The sequence below is a fragment of the Trachemys scripta genome, chromosome 17 (assembly GCF_013100865.1).
Source record: "Trachemys scripta elegans isolate TJP31775 chromosome 17, CAS_Tse_1.0, whole genome shotgun sequence".
Taxonomy (NCBI): Eukaryota; Metazoa; Chordata; order Testudines; family Emydidae; genus Trachemys; species Trachemys scripta.
The window spans coordinates 22535120-22558749 of record NC_048314.1 but is presented as its reverse complement, the minus strand read 5'-3'; the positions used below and the strand labels follow the sequence as shown (position 1 = coordinate 22558749).

General features: G+C 41.2%; 1 protein-coding gene across 1 annotated transcript in view; it reads right to left on the bottom strand.

Moving 5' to 3' along the window:
• Positions 1 to 23630, bottom strand: part of RABGAP1 (RAB GTPase activating protein 1) — a 113260-nt gene that overhangs the window by 85293 nt on the left and 4337 nt on the right. The window contains exons 2-6 of the mRNA XM_034793917.1: positions 17938 to 18134; positions 10853 to 11087; positions 8315 to 8519; positions 6794 to 6968; positions 2712 to 2869 (exon numbers count right to left, since the gene is read on the bottom strand). Coding sequence (XP_034649808.1) covers positions 2712 to 2869; positions 6794 to 6968; positions 8315 to 8519; positions 10853 to 11087; positions 17938 to 18087 — 923 coding nt within the window. The 5' untranslated portion in view covers positions 18088 to 18134. The remainder of the gene's footprint in view (positions 1 to 2711; positions 2870 to 6793; positions 6969 to 8314; positions 8520 to 10852; positions 11088 to 17937; positions 18135 to 23630) is intronic.

Here is a 23630-nt window from a genome sequence, read left to right as displayed (position 1 = left end):
TTAATCTCTTGCCTCCTTTTATTTTATTTAAGTCTTTAGATTAAAGACCGAGAAGAGAGACAGGCTATGTAAACACAAAACAAGTACAGCTCAGCATTTATCTGAGTGGTCTTATAAGGAACAGCGTGGAGCGTCTAACACCAAGTGCTTAAAACTTAATGATTTGCACAGCCACGTGTGCATGCACATAACATACAAAGGAGTCAAATCGCCCTGTCCTTTGAAGCTTTCAGATCTTGCAACTAAATAAGGTTGAGGTTGCACAATGTCTGAGTGGGAGACCACCAAGAAATACCTATGAGGTGGCGATTAAACAACAGACACGACCCTCTGAGCCCAACTGCTCTGGCATGATAATTCTGGTGATGCTCTCTTTCACTGGAGATTTAAAACTGACATTCTAATCACATATGGTCATTACAGATCTCACTGACTCTTTTTAAGCAAAAGAATAGTAGTATTAATCCAAGTGCCCAGACTGGGCTAATTACATTCTGCTCCCTCCATACCACTCCCAAACAGCTGAGTTGGGTAAGATTTCCTCTTTCACTTCCTTTTCCTAAAGTAATGTTGCTAAGGTGTTAAAATAGCTGCTGTATTCCACCGCAGGGGAAGCTGCATTTCTGTAACTAAAAAAATCCTTGCATAGGGCCTGACCCTGAGAGGGGTTCAGGCCCTGAATTTGTACATCAGTTTGTTACATTTGAGCAGTGCTTTGGATGTTCTCAGATGGAAGATGCCGTAATAAAAAGGAAGAGGAAAGGGGATTTGTTTTTAAACACTTCCACTGGACATAAATCCAAGAAGAGAAACATCTCTATGCCTATGGCCAGCAGCCAAACTGCTCTACAACTCCAAGAGCATATGGCAGTCGTGCTACTCTGAGACCAAGGCAACTCAACAATTATAAAATACCATAAATGGTTACATAAAACATTTGACGGCACTGTGTGTGGACTAACCAGAAACTGAAAAAGACCTTTGAGGGATCAAGATTATCCAGTGTCATAAACAGTGGCAGTCTTTAGAACTGCTACGTTGTCTGTGGATATAGGAACACACACAAAATCCAGTAACACTTGGATTAGAAGACAGAACAAAATTAGCTGTCTTTGAGAACCAGAACACAGAGGACAAGCATTTAGAAATAGATACAAGCTCCATTTACAAGGTTATAATTAAATATTTGCAGCTGGTAGAGAAATTTAGCTGCATAAATCACAAGCAGAGATTTGAATTTCAATTAAATGGATCACATGACAGGGATGAGTTGTTAACATTTGAGCCCTTTGATAATGAATGTTAATTCAGCCTCCTTCCCTCCTGCTTCCCCATAAAAAATGCTGGGACCAATCCTGAGGAAGTCCCTGAAAAGCCAACAAGAGCATAGGAACTTTACCCCTCTCTTGTGTAGACTTTTGGGCTCAGGCTGGAGCCCAAGCTCTGAGACCATGCAAGCGGGGAGGGTCCCAGAGCCCGGGCTCCAGACCAGCATCTACACAGCAATGTTTAGTCTCGCTGCCCTAGCCCTATTGAATAACAATCTGTATAGAAATATATTCCCTGTTGGGTGGTTAATTTTTGATACCAGGTGGTGCTGCAGTGCTACCTCTTCAGAGATGAAGTAGTGAAAGAGGCATACGTTACCAGATGGAAATGGGGGCAAGGAACACATTTTTGTGCCATTTTGGTATAGTAATTTGGGCAGGGGTTTGTGGTCTTGGTCATCAGGCTAATGAAGCACTAACACCACCCTAACTATTCACCACATGGTACAGTATCTTTGTGACAAGAAACTTTGTCAGGATAATCTCAGCATCACATGGAGAGTAATTTCCATTTTTTTCAGTTCAGTTGCATGCTTTTGAAAATTCTGTTCTGTTTTCTGGGTTACTAGATAAATGTGTTAGTGCACTAATAAAAATACTGAAAACCTGCAACCAAACAGACGGGATATCTGAGTATCAGAGAATAAGCGTTCTAAATACTGCCATCCTCACCTCTGGTCTCTGATGAATTTTGAGCATGAAAGCCCTTGTTTGCCACAAGCCCTCTCTGATGTATCTTGCAAAGTTTTAAGTCCAGCTACTTTTCTGATTTACCCAGACCCAAGGTTTCATGTCAGGTGGCCAGAGTGGGTTTAAAAACTTTAGTAAAGTACACTGATGGCAGTTGATGTGTCATGTCCTTTCCATCTTTTTTGAGGGGAGCTTTATGCGAAGTGTATCGCCGGATTTTCAAAAGGTGTTTAATACCTGCTGCTCCCACTGACTCTAGCAGGATCTATGTTGCTTAGCACCTCTGAAAATCTGACCAGTAATATTTGATACTAGAATTTAAGTGTTATGTGTTTAGTCTCAGCCATGACACTGCTGAATGCAATTAGCTGCTTTGCACACAGCGTTTTAAAGACAAAAGAGATATATAAAAATACCGAAACCACCTGGCAGATGGCCTCAGACTCAATGCAACGAAAACTATAACAACAAAAAGAAGAGTCCAACAGGAGGGTCCTGAGCAAAGTAAGATAATCCAGAAATAAATCACTGCTTTATTTAGCAAAAATGCCTACACCCGGGACTGGTTTACTCTACAGTATGAACTCTTCAAAAGGAGAATTTAGGGGTAAGCCTTCACCACGTTTTTTCCCCTCCAACCACCCTCCAACACTAGACCCAGCTGATGGATAAGTAGAAATCAGGAAGCAATACCTGAAATAACCTTTCCCATCATCTTCCTTGATTTCCAGGGATACAGAGAATGTGAAAATATCGCTGTCTGGAGTCTGTGGGGCTTCAGTGGCTGAGAGTGGAGTCTGTTTGGCAGAACGGCGGAAGGCAGTGGCAAAACTGTACAGTATTCGACTCACCTGCAATCATACATAACAGAGAGATTAGAAAAGGTTCAAGTAGGATTGCTACCTGTGTTTTCATTAACCAGTGGGATGAAAAAATATTGTGCAAGAATATGCAGATAGTATCTTAAGTAGAACCAGAATATAAGATAAGATAGTAAATGTGCATGCTGTCACCTCATGGTTGCAATTTCTATGCATTTACCAACGCCTGAGTTATGAAGAAACCATTTCTTCATAACATTTCGCAATGCCTTGAGTGATTATTTCACAAGTTACGGAAATAATCATACTCTGATTCTCTAATGCATAAGTAGTAATTTATCTATTTAAAGGCTCTGAAAGGTTTCTAAAAATAGCATTGTGGGGCTAGCTAGATGTTTATCATCTCAATGATTCTGTATCAAATCTGCTCATTTTGTATGGCAAGATTATTTTTTCCTAAGGATCTGCCTACATACAGAAGTTGCACAGATTTAACTAAGGGTGTGCACTGATTTAGTCAAACTGGTGGTACTTTTTAAGCATAGACTCTTGCATCAGATTAACAAAAGGTGTGATATTACACTGTCTTAGTTATGCTGGTATAACACTGCATGCATACCTTCTTGCACCAGTTTAAATCTGGTTTACACCAATTTAGCCTGCTCCTGTTATGCAAACCGTTAGGGCAAGCTAACCTGATGTAAACCTGGTTCAAACTGATGCAAAAATACACACACAATGTAGCACCAGTTTAACTTTTGTGATATCACACCTTTAGTTAAACTGATGCAACTGGGTGTGTAAACAAGACCCAACTGCCTGCTCCACAAATTCTCTGTGTGTTCTTTCTGGCCTGCACTACAACAACAGAGATTCTGCAATTGAAATTTGATTAGTGTGTTTGCTACTGTTCAAGCCCAGAGTAGACTGTCTCATTCTCCCAGAGCTGTGTTGGCTCTGCAGGGTTAAAAGGAAAAGGCAGGTTTCAGAAGATCCTCCAGGAGCTCGACAAATCTGCAAGACCATATTTATGAGGTTCCTTTTTCAACTATAACCACAGTGCCCTGCACACTGCAGCAAGCGTCACCTAAAATCTACATCTCCCTGGTGGAAATTCTAGGGTAGCTTCAGATGCAGTATTAATTTTAATATTATTAAATTTTACTTTTAATGCAATGAAACCTATGCATTAGCCCTTGTTATACTTTTTTATATTAAATGGAGATTGTTTTGCATTATCTTCACATTTTCAGTTTTTTATATGGTGTAAATTTTTATAATGATAGTGAATATCTACAGCCTACAAGCTGCCAAGGGGCAGGTAAAGGTTAGCAGCTGGGAAGGTGAGACACACATGTGGGTTTGTGGAATATACACAAGATATTTCTGCTAAAATGATCAGCAGTGAAGCAGTTAATGCTGACATTGAAAACTATTCTCTTTTGCTTTCACCCTACTGGATAATTCACACTCTTCAGAGATATTGTTTCAGACTGTCTGCAAACTCAGGCAACTGTCACTGCCTCAGACTGCACTTAATTCAGATTGAGTTTTCTTTCTAATCATAAATGTTGAAAAACTTTAAATGAAAGTTTAGATTTTGGAGCACAATTATTCAGCCAGGGGTGAATTACACAGCTGTAGAATTATGGAAAACATGGACTCATAGAAACATAGGTCCTCGGAAGGGACCTTGAGAAGTCATCAAGTCCAGCCCTCTGCACTGAGGCAGGACCACGTAACCCTAGATGACCTCTGATGGGTGTTTGTCCAACCTGTTTTCAAAAAAAATGTCCAGTTACTGGGATTCCTCTTTTAGAAGCCTGTCCCAGAGCTTATCTACCCTTATTGTTAGAAAGCTTTCCTAATATCTAACCTAAATCTCCCTGTGACCCGAACAGCACACCAATGCCAGTTGGCATACATCTGTCACAATATTTACATAAAAGCTGGCATATAAATATATCATTGGAATACTAATAATTCACTGATCATTAATATTCTGATGTGATATATGTACAGTAAACCCACAAAGAACTTCATAGATGTGCTGGAAATATGTGACTAAAAAGCGTTCAAACCAAGCATATCGGGGGAAGGTGATAAACAAGTTTTCTCCGGACAAAGGAAAAAGGCTAATACCTCAAACCAGATGTGGCCAAATTCAATAGGCTATTCTTTTGTACAGGTATCTGAGGTTGCAGGAAGAGAACATTTGCATTGTAAAAAGCAGGGGAGGAACCAGCAGGGAGACAGAGTCTAGACCAGACAGCATGGCATCTATATCTTGCAGGGAAAAAACTAACTTTATCAGGGGATACTCTTCACTCAAAAGAATGTCTTTCAAAGATTTACTGGACCATAAAGAGCAGGGAGAGAATCCTTAAGTTATCCTTCATCTGAGAAAACAAATATACTCTGAGCTCTGTGAACGGTCCTGCCAGAGAGTCTGGTCAGCCGTGCTGGAAAAAAAACACTTGGTAAGAAAAACTTCTGCAAAAAGAGACTCGTTTGTTAAATCAGGTTTTAGTCTTAGGCTTGGTCTACACTACCCCCCTAATTCGAACTAAGGTACGCAACTTCAGCTACGTGAATAACGTAGCTGAAGTTCGAAGTACCTTAGTTCGAATTAGTTCGAACTTACCTTGGTCCACACGCGGCAGGCAGGCTCCCCCGTCGACTCCGCGGTACTCCTCTCGGCGAGCTGGAGTACCGCAGTCGACGGCGAGCACTTCCGGGTTCGACTTATCACGTCCAGACTAGACGCGATAAGTCGAACCCAGAAGTTCGATTTCCAGCCGTCGAACTACCGGGTAAGTGTAGCCAAGGCCTTAGAAGCATATTTTCACTTTTGTTTGCTCATAACCTTTTCTAGCTTTATTCCTTATACATGGTACCACTTAAACTTAAGTCTTTTTGTTTAATCAACTTGCTATACTTACTATAAACCAATTCAGTGCTTTGATTAAAATGATGTGTTTGTTAACCCCAGCTGAGGTAATAAGCTGCTGGGTATTGTCTCTTTAAGGGAGGCAAAAGCAAATTCTGAGCTTTCAGTGACAGGGCTGTGCATAGCAGATAGATTTGGGAGTTGAAGTTCACTGACTGTTACCTACTAGGCAAGATTTGGGCTGGCAGAGCCCTGAAGTTTGCTTATAAGGCGAACAAGCTGATGGGTCAGTGAGCTGTCTTACAGCTTAGCAGCAGCTGTCACTTGAGGCTGAGAGGGGTAACAGTGATTTACAGTTTTGGGAACCCCGCAGATTAAGGCACTCCCCCTTGCTGCATATTAAGCCCATTACTTCTTGTCCTACTTTCAATGGACATGGAGAACAAATGATCACCGGTCTTCTTCATATTTGAAGACTGTTATCAGATACCCCCTCAGTCTTCTTTTCTGAAGTCTAAATATGCCCAGTTTCCCCCCTCCCCCCTCACAGGTCAGGATTTCTAAACTTTCAATCACTTTTGTTGCTCTCCTCTGGACTCTCCAATTTATTCGCATATTTTCTGAAGTGTGGTGCCCAGAACTGCACTCTGTATTCCAGCTGAAGCCTCACTAGTGCTGGCTAGAGCAGGACAATTACCTCCTGTATCTTACATACAACACTTATGTTAACACACTCCATAATGACATTAACCTTTTTTGCAACTCCATCACACTGTTGACTCATTCAGTTTGTGATCCACTATAACTCCTATGTGATCCCTATAACATGAGGCCCTGAGTATGAGACATTTTAATAAGACTTAAAAGCAACATAAACAAATTTAAATTGAAGAATAAGTTTCATTTGTTGCTGTTAGGACCAAATTCTTAAATCAGATGTTCAATCTCACTGATGTTAACGAGAGTTATGAGTTCTGGGAGTGTAGTTGGTCCAAAAGAGATTTACGAAGTGTTGCTGGGATATGCTCTTAACACCAGTAAGGTCAAGAAAGAATTCAACTTACAGCTTCTTGAATTTCACATCGGAAGACATGAATCCTGAACAGTTCTGCATTGTAGTGGCTTTCAGTGAAAGCAAAGCAGTCACTCTCGGGAGTCCCATCATGCCCTCGCACACAGAAGAGAATTTTATAGATTGGATAATTTGCTATTTCTGTGTGTGTTTGAGGATCTAAGAGCCTGTTTAAAAAAAAAAAAAAAAAGTAAAGTAAAGTTTTGGGCTTTACAAGGATTACTTTGGCCAAGCATTTATTCATGAGATTGAAGGATTCCACTGATATTTAGAGAAAGCACGATACATAGACCCTATCCCCAATTGTCATTTATCTCAAGGTAGGCATTAATTATATGTGAAATACTGACCCATCTCCAACCCCTGTGTAAATGCCCCTCTCCCCCAACAGAATGCAGTCAGTCAGCATTAAAATGGAATCCTATTAAATGGGCCAGGTATTTCCATCTTGCCTGAATCACTTTACTCTGAGGTGATGGGACAGGGAAGAAAAGCAGTGCTGGATTTGAATGCAAGTTATTTGTCTGACCTTTTTTTTCCCCTTATGCCTAAGGGAAAAAGGGCAGGTACCTGAAGTGCAAGACTCTTATGTCTATAATTTCCCTACAAAAGCTCAGACCTTCCCATTCAGAAAGCTGACCTAACCTACAGCAGTTCACACACATATTTCAGGTCACACAATTCTCCCATTCTCACAATAGCCCTTGCCTGTCCTTCTGTGGCATTCTTTGGGGAGGACCACTACAGCCTGCTCCCCGCCTGAGACTTTGCACATGAACAGTTTTACAGTCCTGGCTCTGCCTCCCCTGGGATTAGAATTTAGGCCTCGGTTACACATGGGACTTCACAGCGCTGTCGCGGCAGAGCTGTGAAGCACGAGTGTAGTCGCGCCGCCAGCGCTGCAAGAGAGCTCTCGCAGCGCTGTATGTACTCCACCTCTCCGAGGGGAATAGCTTGCAGCGCTGTGAGCGAGCGTCCAGCGCTGCAGGCTCTGATTACACTGGCGCTTTACAGGGCTGTACTCGCTGCGCTCAGAGGGGTGTTTTTTCACACCCCTGAGCGCAGCAAGTTGCAGCGCTGTACACCTCCAGTGTAGCCAAGGCCTCAGACTATTTCCAAGGCACCAGTAAGTAACTGCCCCAGCTATGATTTCCAAGACAATTCAGATATTAAAGAAGATTCTGTGCTGCCCCTTGTACATGAGAAGTTCTTTACAAACTGATCTGTAAGGCCACTTGACCTTCTCTTCTTTAAAATCCCTCAAGACCCACTTCCGCCACATTTAAAAGAAATCCCAGGTTGCTCATATCTCCTCCTAATTGTGACTGGTCGCTCGCTCTCCTTTGACAGATGGAACTGATCAGACTGACTGCAACAGACTCCAGAGAGCCCCTGAATGAGCTTCATACCTCACGGTTCCTTCAGACACATTAGGCACTGACAGGGTCACATCTAAAGAACTGATCAGACTGACTGCAACAGACTCCAGAGAGCCCCTGAATGAGCTTCATACCTCACGGTTCCTTCAGACACATTAGGCACTGACAGGGTCACATCTAAAGAAATCTGGCACTGGCTTCGTAAGATAGACATCATTCTCAGGGCTTCCACTTCGCTCCTGGGGGCGTTCACTGAGGCGCAGCCCAAGTAGGTAAGCTTGCTGAACACCACACTGTCCTCATCTGCCACTGGTGTAAAAGGGCTCGACTCCTCACAATCTGCAACAAGGCACAAAGTGACAAATGAAGAGGCAAGCCAGCTGGTACATGTTAGTAAGCTTCAAGGCAGGCCTCCCAATAACCAGGGGTCTGGAACCATGCAATGACATTCATAGAATCATAGAAACATAGGGAAGGAAGGGACCTTGAGAAGTAATCAAGTGCAGACTCCTGCGCTGTGGCAGGGCCAAGTAAAACTAGACCATGTTGGACAAGTGTTTGTCCAGGCTGTTTTTAAAACTTCCAATGATGGGGATTCTACAACCTTCCTTGGAAGCCTATTCCAGAGCTTAACTACCCTAATAATTAGCAAGTTTTTCCTAATACCTAACCTAAAGCTCCCTTGGTTCAGATTAATTCCATTACTTCTTGTTTTACCTTCAGTAGTCATGGAGAACAATTGATCACCATCCTCTTTATAACAGCCCTTAACATATTTGACTATTGTTATCAGCCCTCCCCCACCCCCTTCTTTTTTAAAAACCTTTCCTCATAGGTCAGGCTGTCTAAACCTTTTATCATGTTTGTTGCTCTCCTCTGGACTCTCCCCAATTTGTCCACATCCTCCCTATAATGTGGTACCCAGAATCGGACACAGCCCTTCAGCTGAGGCCTCACCAGTGCTGAGTAGAGCGGGACAATTACCTCTCATGTCTGACATAGGACACTTTTGTTAATACACTCTAGAGTGATATTAGCCTTTTTGGCAGCTGCTTCACATTGCTGACTTGCATTCAATTTGAGATCCACTATAACCCCCCCCCCTCTTTTCAGCAGTACTACTGCCTAGCTATTATCCCTCATTTTGTAGTTGTGCATTTGATTTTTCCTTTCTATGTACTTTGCACTTCTCTTTATTGAATTTCATCTTGTTGAATTCAGACCCATTTTTTAATTTGTCATGGTCGTTTCAAATTCTAATCCTGTCCTCCGAAGTGCTTGCAACCCTTCCCAGGTTGGTGTCACTTGTAAATTTTATAAGCATAGTCTCCACTTCACTATCCAAGATATTAACGAAAATATTAATAGTACCAGACCCAGGACTGACACTTGTGGGACCCCACTAGATACACCCTCCCAGTCTGACAGTGAGCCATCAATAACTGTTTTTTTGAGCATGGTCTTTCAACCAGTTGTGCGCCGCCTTATAGTAATTTCATCTAGACATTACAAAAAGCCAGGACAGACTAAAATGGATATGGAAAACCCATGATTAGAAATGGAAAGAGAGCTATCCAAGTTCTTAAGATTGACTCTCTCCATGGGGGTACCCTCTAGCATCCTGTCCGAATGCATTCATTTTCACCAGGACAGTAAAAATCATAGGCATTCTAACTGGACCAATTTAACAGGCAGCACATGTTTAAAGCACTCACCATGGTCACACTGTGATCTAACCACTATTTTCCTTCAGGATAGGGGTTTCTAAACTTTATCCATAGTTTGAATAATATCTTAAATGATCTCATGGGCCACCTCCCCTCCCAGTGGGAGCCACATGACATCCCTCTGGCAACTACAACATTACTCAGACAGAAAAGTGATATCAGAAGTGTACTTTTAAATTCTTTTAATGCTATTTAGCAGCTAAAAATAAGAATGAGGAAGCTTGAGTTGGGAGAGGATTTTACTGGGGATCATTTAAAAGAGACAGAGAGAGAGCGCATGCTAGCACTTAGAACTATTTATTGAATTCACAAATTTTGTGCAAACACATTTTATAAGCCTAAACCTTATGAATGAATGCCCATGGGATGGAGCATCTTCACTCTTTATTCTCTGTAGACAAATAAGTTGAGCATCAGACACTTTTCAACATGCATGTGGGTTTTTCAGGTGAGACCGTAAAAATAAGATCCTGGCTAAAAAAATTTAAAAAGCACCCAAGTCACTTAAGGATTTTGAAAATTTCACCTCATCTGCTCTGCCATACCTTTTAAGACCCCATGCCAATTTTGTAAGAATAGGGGCTTTAATCCAGTATCTTTAGACAAAGTTCCCTTTCCTCTCACTGTGCCCCAACTGTCTCTTGCCCTCCACCCCAGAAGCAGCTGCATTTCAGTGGTAACATACATATGATGGTGAAGTACTTTGGGATCCCTCTGGGTGAAAGCAGCCAGAACAATGCAATACATTCACCCTGTTCATCTGCATTACAGCACATTGTTTTGAGTAGCTAACTTACTTTTGAAGTAGTAAGTTTGACTATACTATTGATACCATCCTACTAAATGAGCAGATGACATGACAAGTGCTTCATACATTGTGAATCATACGTAGAGAAACCCAGAACTTCTGATGGCCGCTAGTAGGTACTCCCCAGTTTTTCTAACCTCCCTGTGTCGGTTTCACTGGCAGGCTCATCTCAGGTTTCTGGAGTCCTGTCATCGACACCGGGTTAATGGTAGAGGATGCCGAAGCCTCAAGAAGGATGGGATCTTCCCCTTCTCTGTCAGTCCTGCTTTCTTCCCCATGTTCCCGGTCACTGGACAGGTCTTCCATGGGTGGATCCATCAGTATATCTTCAAGTTCTTTCTGCAGCTGCTGCTCACTCCCATTCCCTACAATCTAAGAGTCATAAACACAATCAGGAAGGAAAAAGGATTGTTCAGTTGAAGAAAGACTCACATATAAAGAATTAAAGAATAACTAGCAGAAATCCAGACTTGCCACCAGCTACAACTGCACAATCTAAACACACACAACTTAAATGAAAGCCAAACACACAGTAACGGATTTCCCTAGATTTAGTATATGAGTGCTCTTCTTCAGAAACAAAACTGGCCTTGTTTAATACTTCAATATATCTTACAAAGAGATCGGAGAGCAGGAATGACTTGGACATGGGAAAAGAGAGTGAGGTGAGTGCCCTCCAAAACTAGTCAGACAGCATATAAAGTATATGCAAATGAAAGTATTAACGGAAGTTAGTACTATTATGGCTTCTATGGAGGCCTTCAGTGGCAACAGCAAGTGCCTAATATTCGATAAATACACTATGCTGTTCATAAGGAGGCAAAGACCTCTGTCTACTGATAAAATAGTAGGTACTGAGATTACATAGGAAGAGGGCTCAGGAGAAGGGAGTCAGAAATAGATTTATACCCTCGGCATCAGAAACAGAAGCCATTTAGGCAAAGTATTAAATGTACATGGTTGTGCTGCTTGCTGACACTGCATCCACTGAGGCCAATGGCAAAGCTTCCATCAACTTAAATGGTGCAACGTCAGAGCCTTGGGTGTTAAGAGGATGGAGCCAGCATTTAGTACTCTGCAGTGGCTAAAGTAGACTGAAAAGCTAGCCAAGGAAGAGGAACACTGATGGCTCTGATGTCTATAGGGATACAGAGGAGCTCTATGGAATGAGGGAATAGAATAGAGGGGCATTATGAGGCACAAGGTGTAAGTGTTGGTGTCCTATACAGCTGTGCTTCCAAAGTGTCTAAAACTTCACACTTCAGGAACTCCTTACGTAATTTACCAATCAGTAGCTCTACCTGTCACAATGGTATTTAGATACAGAAGTGATAAGTGTATCACAAATACCATAGAACAGACAAAGGAGATGCAGAAAGCATCTTGAAAGCATTTTGCCAAGTGTCAGCCAATAAAATTTACTAATGTTCTATCACTTAATTTGTTGGTAGCCATCCTTATCCTGTTGGCATTGTACCCCATTTCCATATCAGAGCCATTTTTGTTAAGATATTGATGTAAGACACTGCACATAAGCTAGAGAGTGTCCTGGCTAGTTCAGTGATATCAGATCCCTAGCACCTTTTATTAGTCCTTTTTGTTATAATTTTTTTTTAAATCTTATCGAGAAAAAGGAATCTGGAATTAGTTCTTGTTCTCCTCCTCTCCTTTTTTGCTTGGAAACTAGACAGTAAAGCATGGAGAAAGACTCAATGCACACAGAACTCTGCCCAGAACACCACTTACATAAGGAAGTATATAATTCTATCTGTACCATAACCAATGTATCTTAGTGGAATATCAACTCATCTTGAAAGCTTTTGAAGCAATGGCCTAGGTCCTCAGATTCAAACAGTAACTAAGTCAGCCTACAGTCCAGGTAAGACTGTTAAAATAATACACTGAAGCAGATACCAGGAGAGCTTCACATATTACAATTAGAGCCTTGAAATTAAATCTACTATGAGAGTAAGAAAAAATATGAACCGACAATACCTTGTTACATGGATGTTCATATGAGTCTACATGGTACATGCCCTCTAAAGAAAATTACAGTAAAATTCCAAGCAGGAGATATTCACCTTGTTACTGGCTCTCTCATATCACTCAAAGTTATTCCCCGTTGAGCTGTAATTCTGACATACAGCCGCTGCCGGCTTTCAAGGATCAATCCCCATCCCCAACCCATCTCCAAATTTCAAACACTTAAATAAGGAAAAATGGAGAAATCTCAAACATGTCTAACACCTTCCTCAGACTTTCCACACCTTCACTCTATGATCCCCACAAAACACAGAAATAAATATTACATCTATGTCTGAAAACCTCAAATTGTATAGTAACTGGATGCTTAGGGTTTAAACAGTTTATTGATTTTAGCCATTTCTCACACGTATAAAACAAAAATGAAAATCAACTGCTCTTCCCCCTCTACATTTTGAATTTGGTTCTGATCAAAGGCATCACTTTGACAACTCTGTACTTAAGTTCTCGATCTACAGCGCAGGTGAAGCACGTGCAGGGTCAGGCTAAGCTTTCCACACACTGTGCCTTACGCCTGAACTGACTAGCCCTAACAGCTCATTCAATCCTTGACCTCAATGCTGAGCCTGCCAAAGGGGCCTAACTGGTGCCAACTGTGGTGGCGGTGGCCTCGTTCGTGACCTGACTACCTGTTCGCTAGTCACTGAGCCGAGACGTACACCGCATTTTACATACGCCACTGAATACCCTTCCAATGACAAATTTCAATTGTTAGTGACCTGGGCCGCAGCCAAACCAGTGACCTAAGAGGGGGAAAGCTCCAGCTTTCTATAGCACAGTGGTTTTCATCCTTTTCTCATTTGCAGACCCCTCACATTTTGAATGGAGTTGCAGACCCCTTTGGAAATTCAACCTGTGGTCTATGGACCCCTAACAGAATTCTTAGACTGAAAACTGAATAGAACTCAACTATACATGTTACACGAGCTCAGCATGGCATTTGACACAGCATGAGAAAGGGCACTAAACTGTGAGCTTCTATGGTAACGACAACACTTCCGGGTTTTGACCTGTAAGTGGGGATATTCACATACTTTTGATTGATCAGAAAAACAGAATGCCTTTTCTGGAATCTGAAACTTTATTTTCATAGTCACCTTTCACAGACCCCTTAGACCAGAGGTCAACTTATTTACCACTGTGTGCAGCTCTCTATGTATGGAGGTGGCCCACAACACAATATATATACTACTTGTATGGCCCAGAGAATATCACATGGGCCGAAGCTGTGTGCTGATTGGGCCGCAAGAGGCCTGCAGGCTGGAACCACTGCCTTAGACATAGTCTTTGGACCCAGAAGGGTACATGGACCACAGGCTGAAAACCACTGCCCCAGCAGATGGTACACAAGGAGTGAAACAAATCAGCAATAAAAGCAACATGGAGCACATGAAACTGAAAGCAGGAAGAATCTAATGAGTATTATTGTAGAGTCCAGGCCAGCACAAAAATCGCCTCGCACGCCCACAGGCTGCCGATGCTGTGGAATCACTCAGAGGAGATTTTCAGTACAGTTTCAAGGTTTCTTGCATTTTATCCTGCTCATTTGCCCGCAGCAAAGGAAAGAAACCATCTCACAGAGACGTGTGGCCTTAGAAATCTCAGTAACTTGTGGCTGGCTATGAACGGTCACAGAAGGTAAAGCAAACAAAAGCCAAGGAGATACCTGTGCTCCTCATTCTAAACCATGATTAAAAAAATGGAACAAGAAAAATCAATACACTTGAAACCTGGACACAGGTCGGGACTCTTACAGCTGCATTCAAAAGCCCCTATGTGGTAAATACAACAAACATGCTGTCCAGGGGCCAAGATAAAAAACAACAACACTGCCTTAGAGGCAAATTGGAGCCAAGGACAGGAAGATAGTCATTCAATTATGCTTCTAGTGAGCCATGTTCTAGGGATAGCGGGGGTCATTTAAGATGTAACAGTTCTGTAAGTTTGTTGGGAACACACAAATGATCAGTAAGAGGCAACCTCTGAACCCTGACAGAAGTGGGGGTGCAGAAGGGAAAGGCAAAGAGATTAATGATCTGGTAAATGTTTGTCTGTCTGTTCGGGACAGATGCTTTCTCTCATTTTAACAAAAACTGGAGCCCAGCATGATCCCAGAATCATTAACTATAAGATGTGGCAGCACCACAAAACCCATTTATGTGGGCTTACCATTACCTGTATCCAAAACAAACCAAGAGTAATTTTTATATTTTATCTACCCCCTGTTACCCACAGGTGTATGCACATGCACACACTCCACCAGCCTTCTCTGCTCTCTGGGAGCTAATGTACTGTGCTATTACAAGACACCCATTCTACAGAGTGCTCCAGGAATGGGATTTTTGTAAATTCAATTCATGCCAACTGCCAGCTCACACAAGCAACGTGACGGGGGGGAGGGGGAAGTGTTGACAGCAGAAACAGCTGTTGGGTGGCATTTTTGGCATACACTCAGCAAAAGCACCCCTTTAAATTGTGTGAATCATGTACGTCAGCACATATAAAAACCAAAAAAAAGTTAATAGTTATGAACAGCTACAGAAAGATACAGGCCATGACTACATTTTCAGGAGCAAATGTCTCTTACTGGATTTTATACAAATTTTTACAAAGAAACAAAAATGGCTCTTAGCTCAGACAGAAGTCTGTATCAAAGGAACACAAGATGAAGAGCGCCTCAGGCTCAGTATCTTATGCAGTTCACCGAACAGAGCGTGCAAACAAGCTTAAAAGTCAGCAGGATGCGTGGTGAGGAAGCAAGGGAAATAAGATCCACAAACTGCAGTTCTAGAATTACAGAGCTAGAAGAACAATCTCCAACTCAATGCCATTCAGATTATTTTTTTTGGATCAATACAAGTTTTTGCCTCCTTTGGTGGCAACATGATGGCAGCTGAACTTAGAGCAGATACAAACAAATGAGATTAGTCATACGTCCTGACACAGTTCTTTATCCCTGAGAAAAGTCTTCTCCCCATTTCTGCCTCTGACACATACAATCTGGGCAATCCCTACTTGGGATTTTTTTTTTTTTAAATAAAGTCAATTTCCATGTGCTGCTGCCATGCATCTAGATAAGATATAGATAAAGTGCCCGACACCGTGTTAACTGCCTCCTCCTGAACCTAGCTTTCACAAGTTCCACAGATAAACAGCCAACTAATACAGTGGAATTGGCTCCTGGAAAGCAAAGTCCATTTTATGGAGGCAGTGGACAGGACTGTTCCCCATCAAGACACTGGAATTATCCTTCTAATCTTCATTTGTCTTTAGTCCACTGACAGCAAGCAATTGATTTCCATTCATAAAGGCAGCTACAATACCCTCCATTTCCAGTGATAGTTTGTTGTCTTGTTATGCAGAAAGGAGGGGGTTAACTAAAGAAATTCCTGCAGGAATGACTTTGAACTGGGCACCTACTTGCATTAACTAAGGTATAATGTTTCCATTAATCATTCAGATTGCAGTTATAAAGAAACAGCATGCTCTCTCAAAAGACAGAATACAAAAGGAAAGGTTCAAGGTGATTCACTTTGTTCAACGACAGTACCCAGCCTTCACCTGGGAATTCATGCTGAAGTTTACTCATGAAACCCAACAAAACTACTGTAATGTTTAGTTCCAGATCAGGAAACAACATAATTCTTTTTGATAATACAAGCCCAAATGTTACTGCACTAAAGATACATGTGCGTCCTGAAAATCCAGAAGCATCGAACACCAATAGCTGGGTAATCATTACAACTGCATTAGGAATCCAAACATCTCAACCTTGAAGTGATACTTGCTTCAGAATGAGCCATTTCACATCTCCAAATGTTATTTGGCACTAACAGAGTGGAATGGATTCTCGTAGTCTTCTCTCTTCTGTAGACTCAGATAACCCTCAATAGTTTAAGAAACTGATCAGCTGCCTCTCACATTACTGTTCTTAAGACAAGGACATCTTCTGCGCAGTGTGCTGAAATTCTAAGACTCAGTAGTTACCCAGGCATGTATTCTAAAGCAGACAAGTGAGGCTACTATTCCTCTTTTGGAGTTAAATTTCTGGACAGAACCTTGTGGATCATTCAAGGAAGTCTCACTTGTTGATATAATTTTGCAAACTATTCCTTTGCAAGGGGAATTGTCGCTGAATTTTCTGCAGTTGCAATACAATTACATAAATCAATTTTTTCACCAGATGAAAAAGTTCTTAAGGAAAAAGAACTGTTCTTCCACTGAAGGCTGTCTGTTGTGTCATCTATAATAATGCATCCATTAAATGACTACTATAGAGATCAGAAGGAATTCAAGAAAGCCAAGTAGAGCAGCTGGAGATATAAGAAAGCTGTGGAAAGGCATCAGGAAATCTGCAGTGAAGTCTTTGTTCAGCCTCCCAGCTCCTAGCAGCAAAGAAGAAAACAGTCCCACAGAGGGAATACAAGATTTCTCTCCCAATTTGAAATTTGGATTGGACATTCTTTGTATGACAGATCTAACTGACCTGAGATCTCAAGGTCTCTTACATAGGCGAGCTAATTTTTCCTTCAACTTCCATACAGAACATTCTAACTTAGATCAGCCCTGGAAAAGATCCGCTTTAGATTATAATATATGAAAATACAGCTACAGGTGCAAGAGTTTAGAGTTCCCATCATATTTCTATCACCACATTTTAAGGCCATTTTAATGCCCACAGAGTTCACATAACTTGCTCCTGGGCCTGTGTTCTGAGGTCCACATTACATGTCCTGGGTGTTAGGTTTCAGGCTACTTCCAAATTTCTTAGAGAACCTTTCCCATTGAGAAACTTTAGTACGTAGTAGAACCAACAAGCAAACTGATGACATATGTGCATTAACAAGGGCTTTCTCCCCTGAAAGCTGCAGTGAAGTTGAAATTCTAACCATCTGAAAATCATAATGTATGATTGTTTCATCTCAAACACTGGGTGACAACTCCAGTGAAGGATTCAGCAAAATGAAAAACCAAGTTGTGATGGTGACAGCACTTATTCAAAACATAAATATCATCTACAATGACAGCAGAAGTAAGTCAAAAAATATCAGCAAAGGACATTGATTCTTGAATAAGTTCTCTCTTCTTTCAAGTTTTCAGCAATAGAAGTCCCTCTTTAAGCTCTTTTGTGGTTAATTTGGGTTAGAAGAAAGAATGAAGTCGGGTTATGGATTCTTACCTTCAGTCCTGTTTTTTCATCATCACTACCATTATTTGTAGATGGTGTTTCATCCCCTTGCCTGGAAACCAAGACAAAATCTTCACTGTTAAGAGTGGATACCGAGTCTGAAGAGACACTGATTTTTCCAACAGAGACCTTGTCATCCATGACTTAAAAAGGAAGTTCGACTCATGAATGAGATTTTTTATATACTCCTGAAAAACAAAAATCATAAAAATACTTTATAGAAGTTTGTGCTTGAAGCTCAAATGTTTCTTTTCAGAAACTCGATGACTATTAAAGATCAACACATCTGACTGCACAGCTAAGTAACAGTTCTCAGTACATCAATGTGCACTCATGGTCCTGGCTTTTCAATTTGCTGTGAAACTCTTTACTCTGAAAGTGCTGCACTGGTTTCTATAGATCACAAAACAAAGTTATATTTTGAAGTGTTTCATGATCACCTTTCCCAGTGAAGGCCCATCTACTTTACAAACAGATTCACATCTGAGGAACTGGTTATAACACTTTCATTGTGCAGTGTAGATGGGGCCTAAAATCATACTCCCAAGCAGTGCTTAAGTTCATCTTTTTAAGGAACATGGTTAAGATCTTGTCTACACTGCCAAATGAGAGTAGTAACTAAATCCCAGACACAATACTGTCTGTAGTGTAAAACAGGCTCATGGGTATGTGCTATGTCTGGTGATGAAAGACATTATTTTAGGGCCAGCATACTTCCAACTATAACCCTAGTCATACATAACCTGGCCTTCCCTTCACCTATGTTCATGTAAATGTCATGCGAGGGTTTTGTAAATATCAGGACAAGCCAATCATGAAATTCGACTCTCAAATAATCTCAACATTATATGATTTAACTCGATATGCTGTACTAGAGATACAATGGACCCCTGAGAGCTCAGCAATATTTTATGCATCTGCACTGACACTTTTGTATTATAAGAATCAGCTCTGGACACCCTACCAAGAAACAGGAAGAACAGCATAGGCTGGCTCAGTGCTGCAAGTCAGAGCCAACAGATAGGCTAAAAAAGTCACAAGGACTGGCACTGAGATACACTTTAGATAAAGGGAACACAAGGTGGAGTTCAACTACACACCTCTAACATCAAAGGTTCCTAGAACACCCGGCTAAAAATAGAAAGCCATGGAACAAAGGGCCAAATTCCTTAGTGAGTCCGTATTACATGCTCATCACAGGAGAACTGGTCTTTACTGACTCCAAAGGATGACCAAACCTGATTTTTTTTTCCATTTGAATTGGGCCCTTTGTCCTGTGGGGAACTGACCTCACTTGGCTGCCAAACTAGCAGCCAAACAATGAGACAGCTTGGCACAGATACATTTTTCAAAGTGCACACAGTGGGTACACAACCACCTGAGAGGATTGCTTTTTGACTTGGTGCCCTACAAAGTTCATAAGCCACGCACAGGAGGTACTCTGGAATTAATGTTGGATGGATTTTCAGCATCATTTTAGGCATGAATTTTTAACAGTGAGGATAATTAACCATTGGAACAATTTACCCAGGGTCATGGTGGATTCTCCATCAAAGGCAATTTTAAATCAAAATTGGATTTAAGAAGTGTGTTAGTTCAAAAGGAATTATTTTGGGCAAGTTCTATAGTCTGTCTTATACAGAAGGTTACACTAAATGATTAAAATGATCCCTTCTGGCCTTGGAATCTATGACTCATCCTGCCTGATGAATGGGAATTGTATTGCAGACAACAGTCCTAGCCCACTCCACCAATGGGCTGGCTGCACGCTAGGACTCAATACAGCCAGATGACTACTCCTTACTCTGAGACTGATTTTCTCCTCCAGTGCAAGGAGCATCTGAGATTAGAGTAACACAACTTCACCATAAACTTTTACTTCTCCAACTCGTGCAAATATATTGCCTTCTGTTTTTTCACAAATGGACTGTACACTTGCTCTTAACCTCTCATGAAACCTTCTCTCTGAGGTCCAAGTATTATTACAGCACATTTTCTTCCAAAGCATAGATGCAGACAGTTGTGAAAGTCACTGAAGGAAGGAGCATTGTGTGATTCTCCTTTGAGAAGCATGAAATTCGTAAAAAATGCAACATCCTACACTTGTCATATTCAGACAATTTCACACTTATGAATAAAAAGGCTGCAAATAGCAGCCTAGAAGACAGTTGCTGTTTTTTCAGTACATGGCAAAGGCCTTGCGTATTCCCACAAAGGCTTCTGGGTTTGATTTTTCTTAAACCAAGTTAGAATTTATTGAACTCTACCAAACCTACTGCTGCCATGGAATTAATAAAACTGCCACTCATGACTCTCTGCCCAGTCACTGAACTGAGGGAACAGTGTAAATTTAAGGAAGATTGTAACAGTAAGACATGAAAGATCAATTGGAATATCACATCCATCATCATGTCTAGGAAGGCTTGAGGATGTAGTATATCAGAGTGACCCTTGTTCTTAGAAGCCACACTTTACACAAAGTACACTGCTTCTAGACAAAAACATAAACGTTTATTCATGAACTTCCTCTCTTCTGATACACATTGGCCCTACTATCCCCCCTAATCTTATCTGCTCATGTGCAATGTTTTCCTGCTGCTCTATACAATAGGTTTGGAGAAAGTACTTGAAAATACTCTCAAGCCCAGATGATCTCCAAAATTTGCCCAACTAAGGGGCTCCACTGACCCCGTCAGAGGCCCAAGAAGTGCGCTTTATTTACATAACGCAGACAGCAGCCACCTGTCTTTAAGACGGGTTGTGGCCCACAGAGAGAACCAGTCCCAGTTTACAATCTTCCACCTTGATCTAAGCAGTCTCGCTCCAGACGGAGACTTGCAGACTTTGCGAACAGCATCTTAATAATGAAGCTGAGGGCGGTGCAGATGACCATGCTCTAACAGCAGTAGATATAGCAGGGAGAGCTGAGCAGCACAGAGATGCAGATCTGAGGAAAGAACTTTGAGTGACAAGCAAGAGAGAAGCAATGAAAGGAGTAAAAGTCTTATTTCTACTGTATTATCTAAGGATGCTTACTAGCAAATACCATAGGATTACTACCAAGGGCTTTCTGATAAACCATCTCAATACTATTTTCACCTATGCCCAGGAAGGAGGACATCAAATTTAGCATCACCTGATGAAAAGATTCCTTTATTACCTTTAAAGCCTTTTCACCTCTATCTGAGCAATACATTTTGCCTTATTTCTGAGTTTTCTCTGCTGTGTTTGTACCAGTGGACACAAGGTTAAAAAACCTGTCTTTGCTTTTTGTTTCTGACATCAAAATTCCAGGGTCAGCTTCAACCTGAGTCAATCAGTTTAAAAAGTTGAAAGTCCAACATTCTTTCATTTTATACCCAACAAGGAATATTGGATATGATAATTCATAAATGGTTACTAGTGATCATTTCTGAATTCCAAGTACAAATTTATTATGAGACTCATTTCTACACCACCTACAAAATTGGCAGCTCATCTGAAAATAACTACATTATTAACAAAATGCAAAATAAAAATAAGCCCCCAAAACCTTCTCTTAAAATATTTTTGCCAATACTTTGCAAATAGAGTGTGAACGAATTAAAATTTTATTAGAAAATGTTTAAAAATAGATGATACAGAGTGTTGAAACTTCAGTTATTAGTCATCTGGGGTAACATACAGAGTATAGAGGGATGTTAGTATTTTGACGTTGGATCTACACTCCTGAAAGACAATCGGAGTAGAAGAGCTGGCTTTGATCATTAGCAGCCATTAAAGTAAGGTAAGGAGCAGTTTAGCAATTTATTTTGGTATAGTGTGTCTAGTCTGAAGTGCTAAATTTAATCTATTTTCAAAGCCTGACAATCTGGTACCTTTCACGAGCACTAAATTCACTTTTAAAAAAAAAAAAAAGGTATGCTGTGCTTTCACATACTCTCTACTCTTCAAACAGGCATCACACACAATAATCAGGGAATATGTATGATTGGCTAAATTTATCCGCTACAAGAATGTATCAATACCACACTTACAGCGCAACAATAAGAAATCCAAATGAGCCTGATTTTCCCACCCATACACTGCATGATCCCTTGCTCTCCAAGCAGTCTCTCTGAAATCAATGGGACCAAGTATGAGAAAAGAACAGGAGTACTTGTGGCACCTTTTGCGGATACAGACTAACACGGCTGCTACTCTGAAACCTGTCAAGTATGAGAAAGTTACTACTCTGCACAAGAAAGGATAGCAGGATCTGGCCCAAAGCAAGACGCTTTAATGTGCAATATTAATGTAAATTATTGGCCTCTCACAAATAACTCGACAAGCAAAAATCTGTGTTCTGCATATAGAAAATATCAGATTTTCAATTCAAAGAAATTCCTTGAAGGAATTTTCTCGATTGTTAAAAAGCGTTAGAATTTTTATCTGACCACTGATGCTGAGAAAAGAAAGGAGCGCAGCTGCCATAATTGAACGAGAAAGAGCAATAATGAATTCCTTGGGGTTTTTTGTTGGAATATTGCCATGGTTTAATTCACCTGAATTTCCACATTCCCTTACTTTGCCTTGCATCTTTCAGCACCTTCTAGATCAAGAGTTACTTTAGATCAGAAGGCTCCCTGTAGAGCACCCACTGGGCACTTTACCTGAACCAGAGGACTTGGGATGGCTGTGGAATAGGAAGTCTATGAGCTCAATAAAATAGGTGTCAGTCTAAAAGAACTCACGTCAAAAATTTGAAATATAATTAGAGGTGACAGGCAGCACCATTAATCTCACAGAATCAGAGAGCAAGAAAACACAGCAGTAGGGACAACACTCTAGCTATGGTGCTTGCAGATTGTCTAAGAAACTCAGGACATGTATACCCTGCATCTGGGAGTGAGCCTCTCAAGCCCAGGTCCCCAGATTGGTGGTAGCAGAGCTCACACTAATGCTCTAAAAGAAGCTGTGCAGACATTGCTTTGATGTCATGGGTTGGGCTGGAGCTCAAGCTCTCAAACCCACATCACACACCTGGCTTCAGAGCCCAAGCCACAACACCTACATATCTATTTTTAGAGCACTAGCGTAAAACCTGCTAGCATGAGTCTGAAGACCCAGGCTGGACACTCACTCTCAGATGCAGTGTAGCCCTTATGGTTTCCAGTCTCACTGTTGAGAGGTTTAGGAGAGAAGGTCCCCACCAAGCACATATCTCAGATTATGTGCCACATCACAGCTCAGAGCCCTCCCAGTGACAACTCTAAACACTGACAGTGTCCCTAAGCTTGTTATTATGGGGTTAATTTCAACACAAATAAAAAGCAAATTTTCAAAAACAGAATGGGTAACTCCTAAGACACCAGAAACTGCCCCACAGAATCTGGATCTTCAGGTCACAGGTTCTCCAGTAAGGGAGGGAGAACATCTAAGAGAATCACATCCCACAAGGCTGCTTTATAACTGGTGGGTCCTTTTTTGTTTGCTTTTGATTTTTGCTTTTCATTCCGCTCTATTCTGCGCTGGTTAGGCCTCAGCTGGAATACTGTGTCCAATTCTGGGCACCACATTTCAGGAAAGATGTGAACAAATTGGAGAAAGCCCAGAGAAGAGCAACAGAAATGATTAAAGGTCTAGAAAACATGACCTATGAGGGAAGATTGAAAAAACTGGGTTTGTTTAGTCTGGAAAAGAGAAGACTGAGAGGTGACATGATA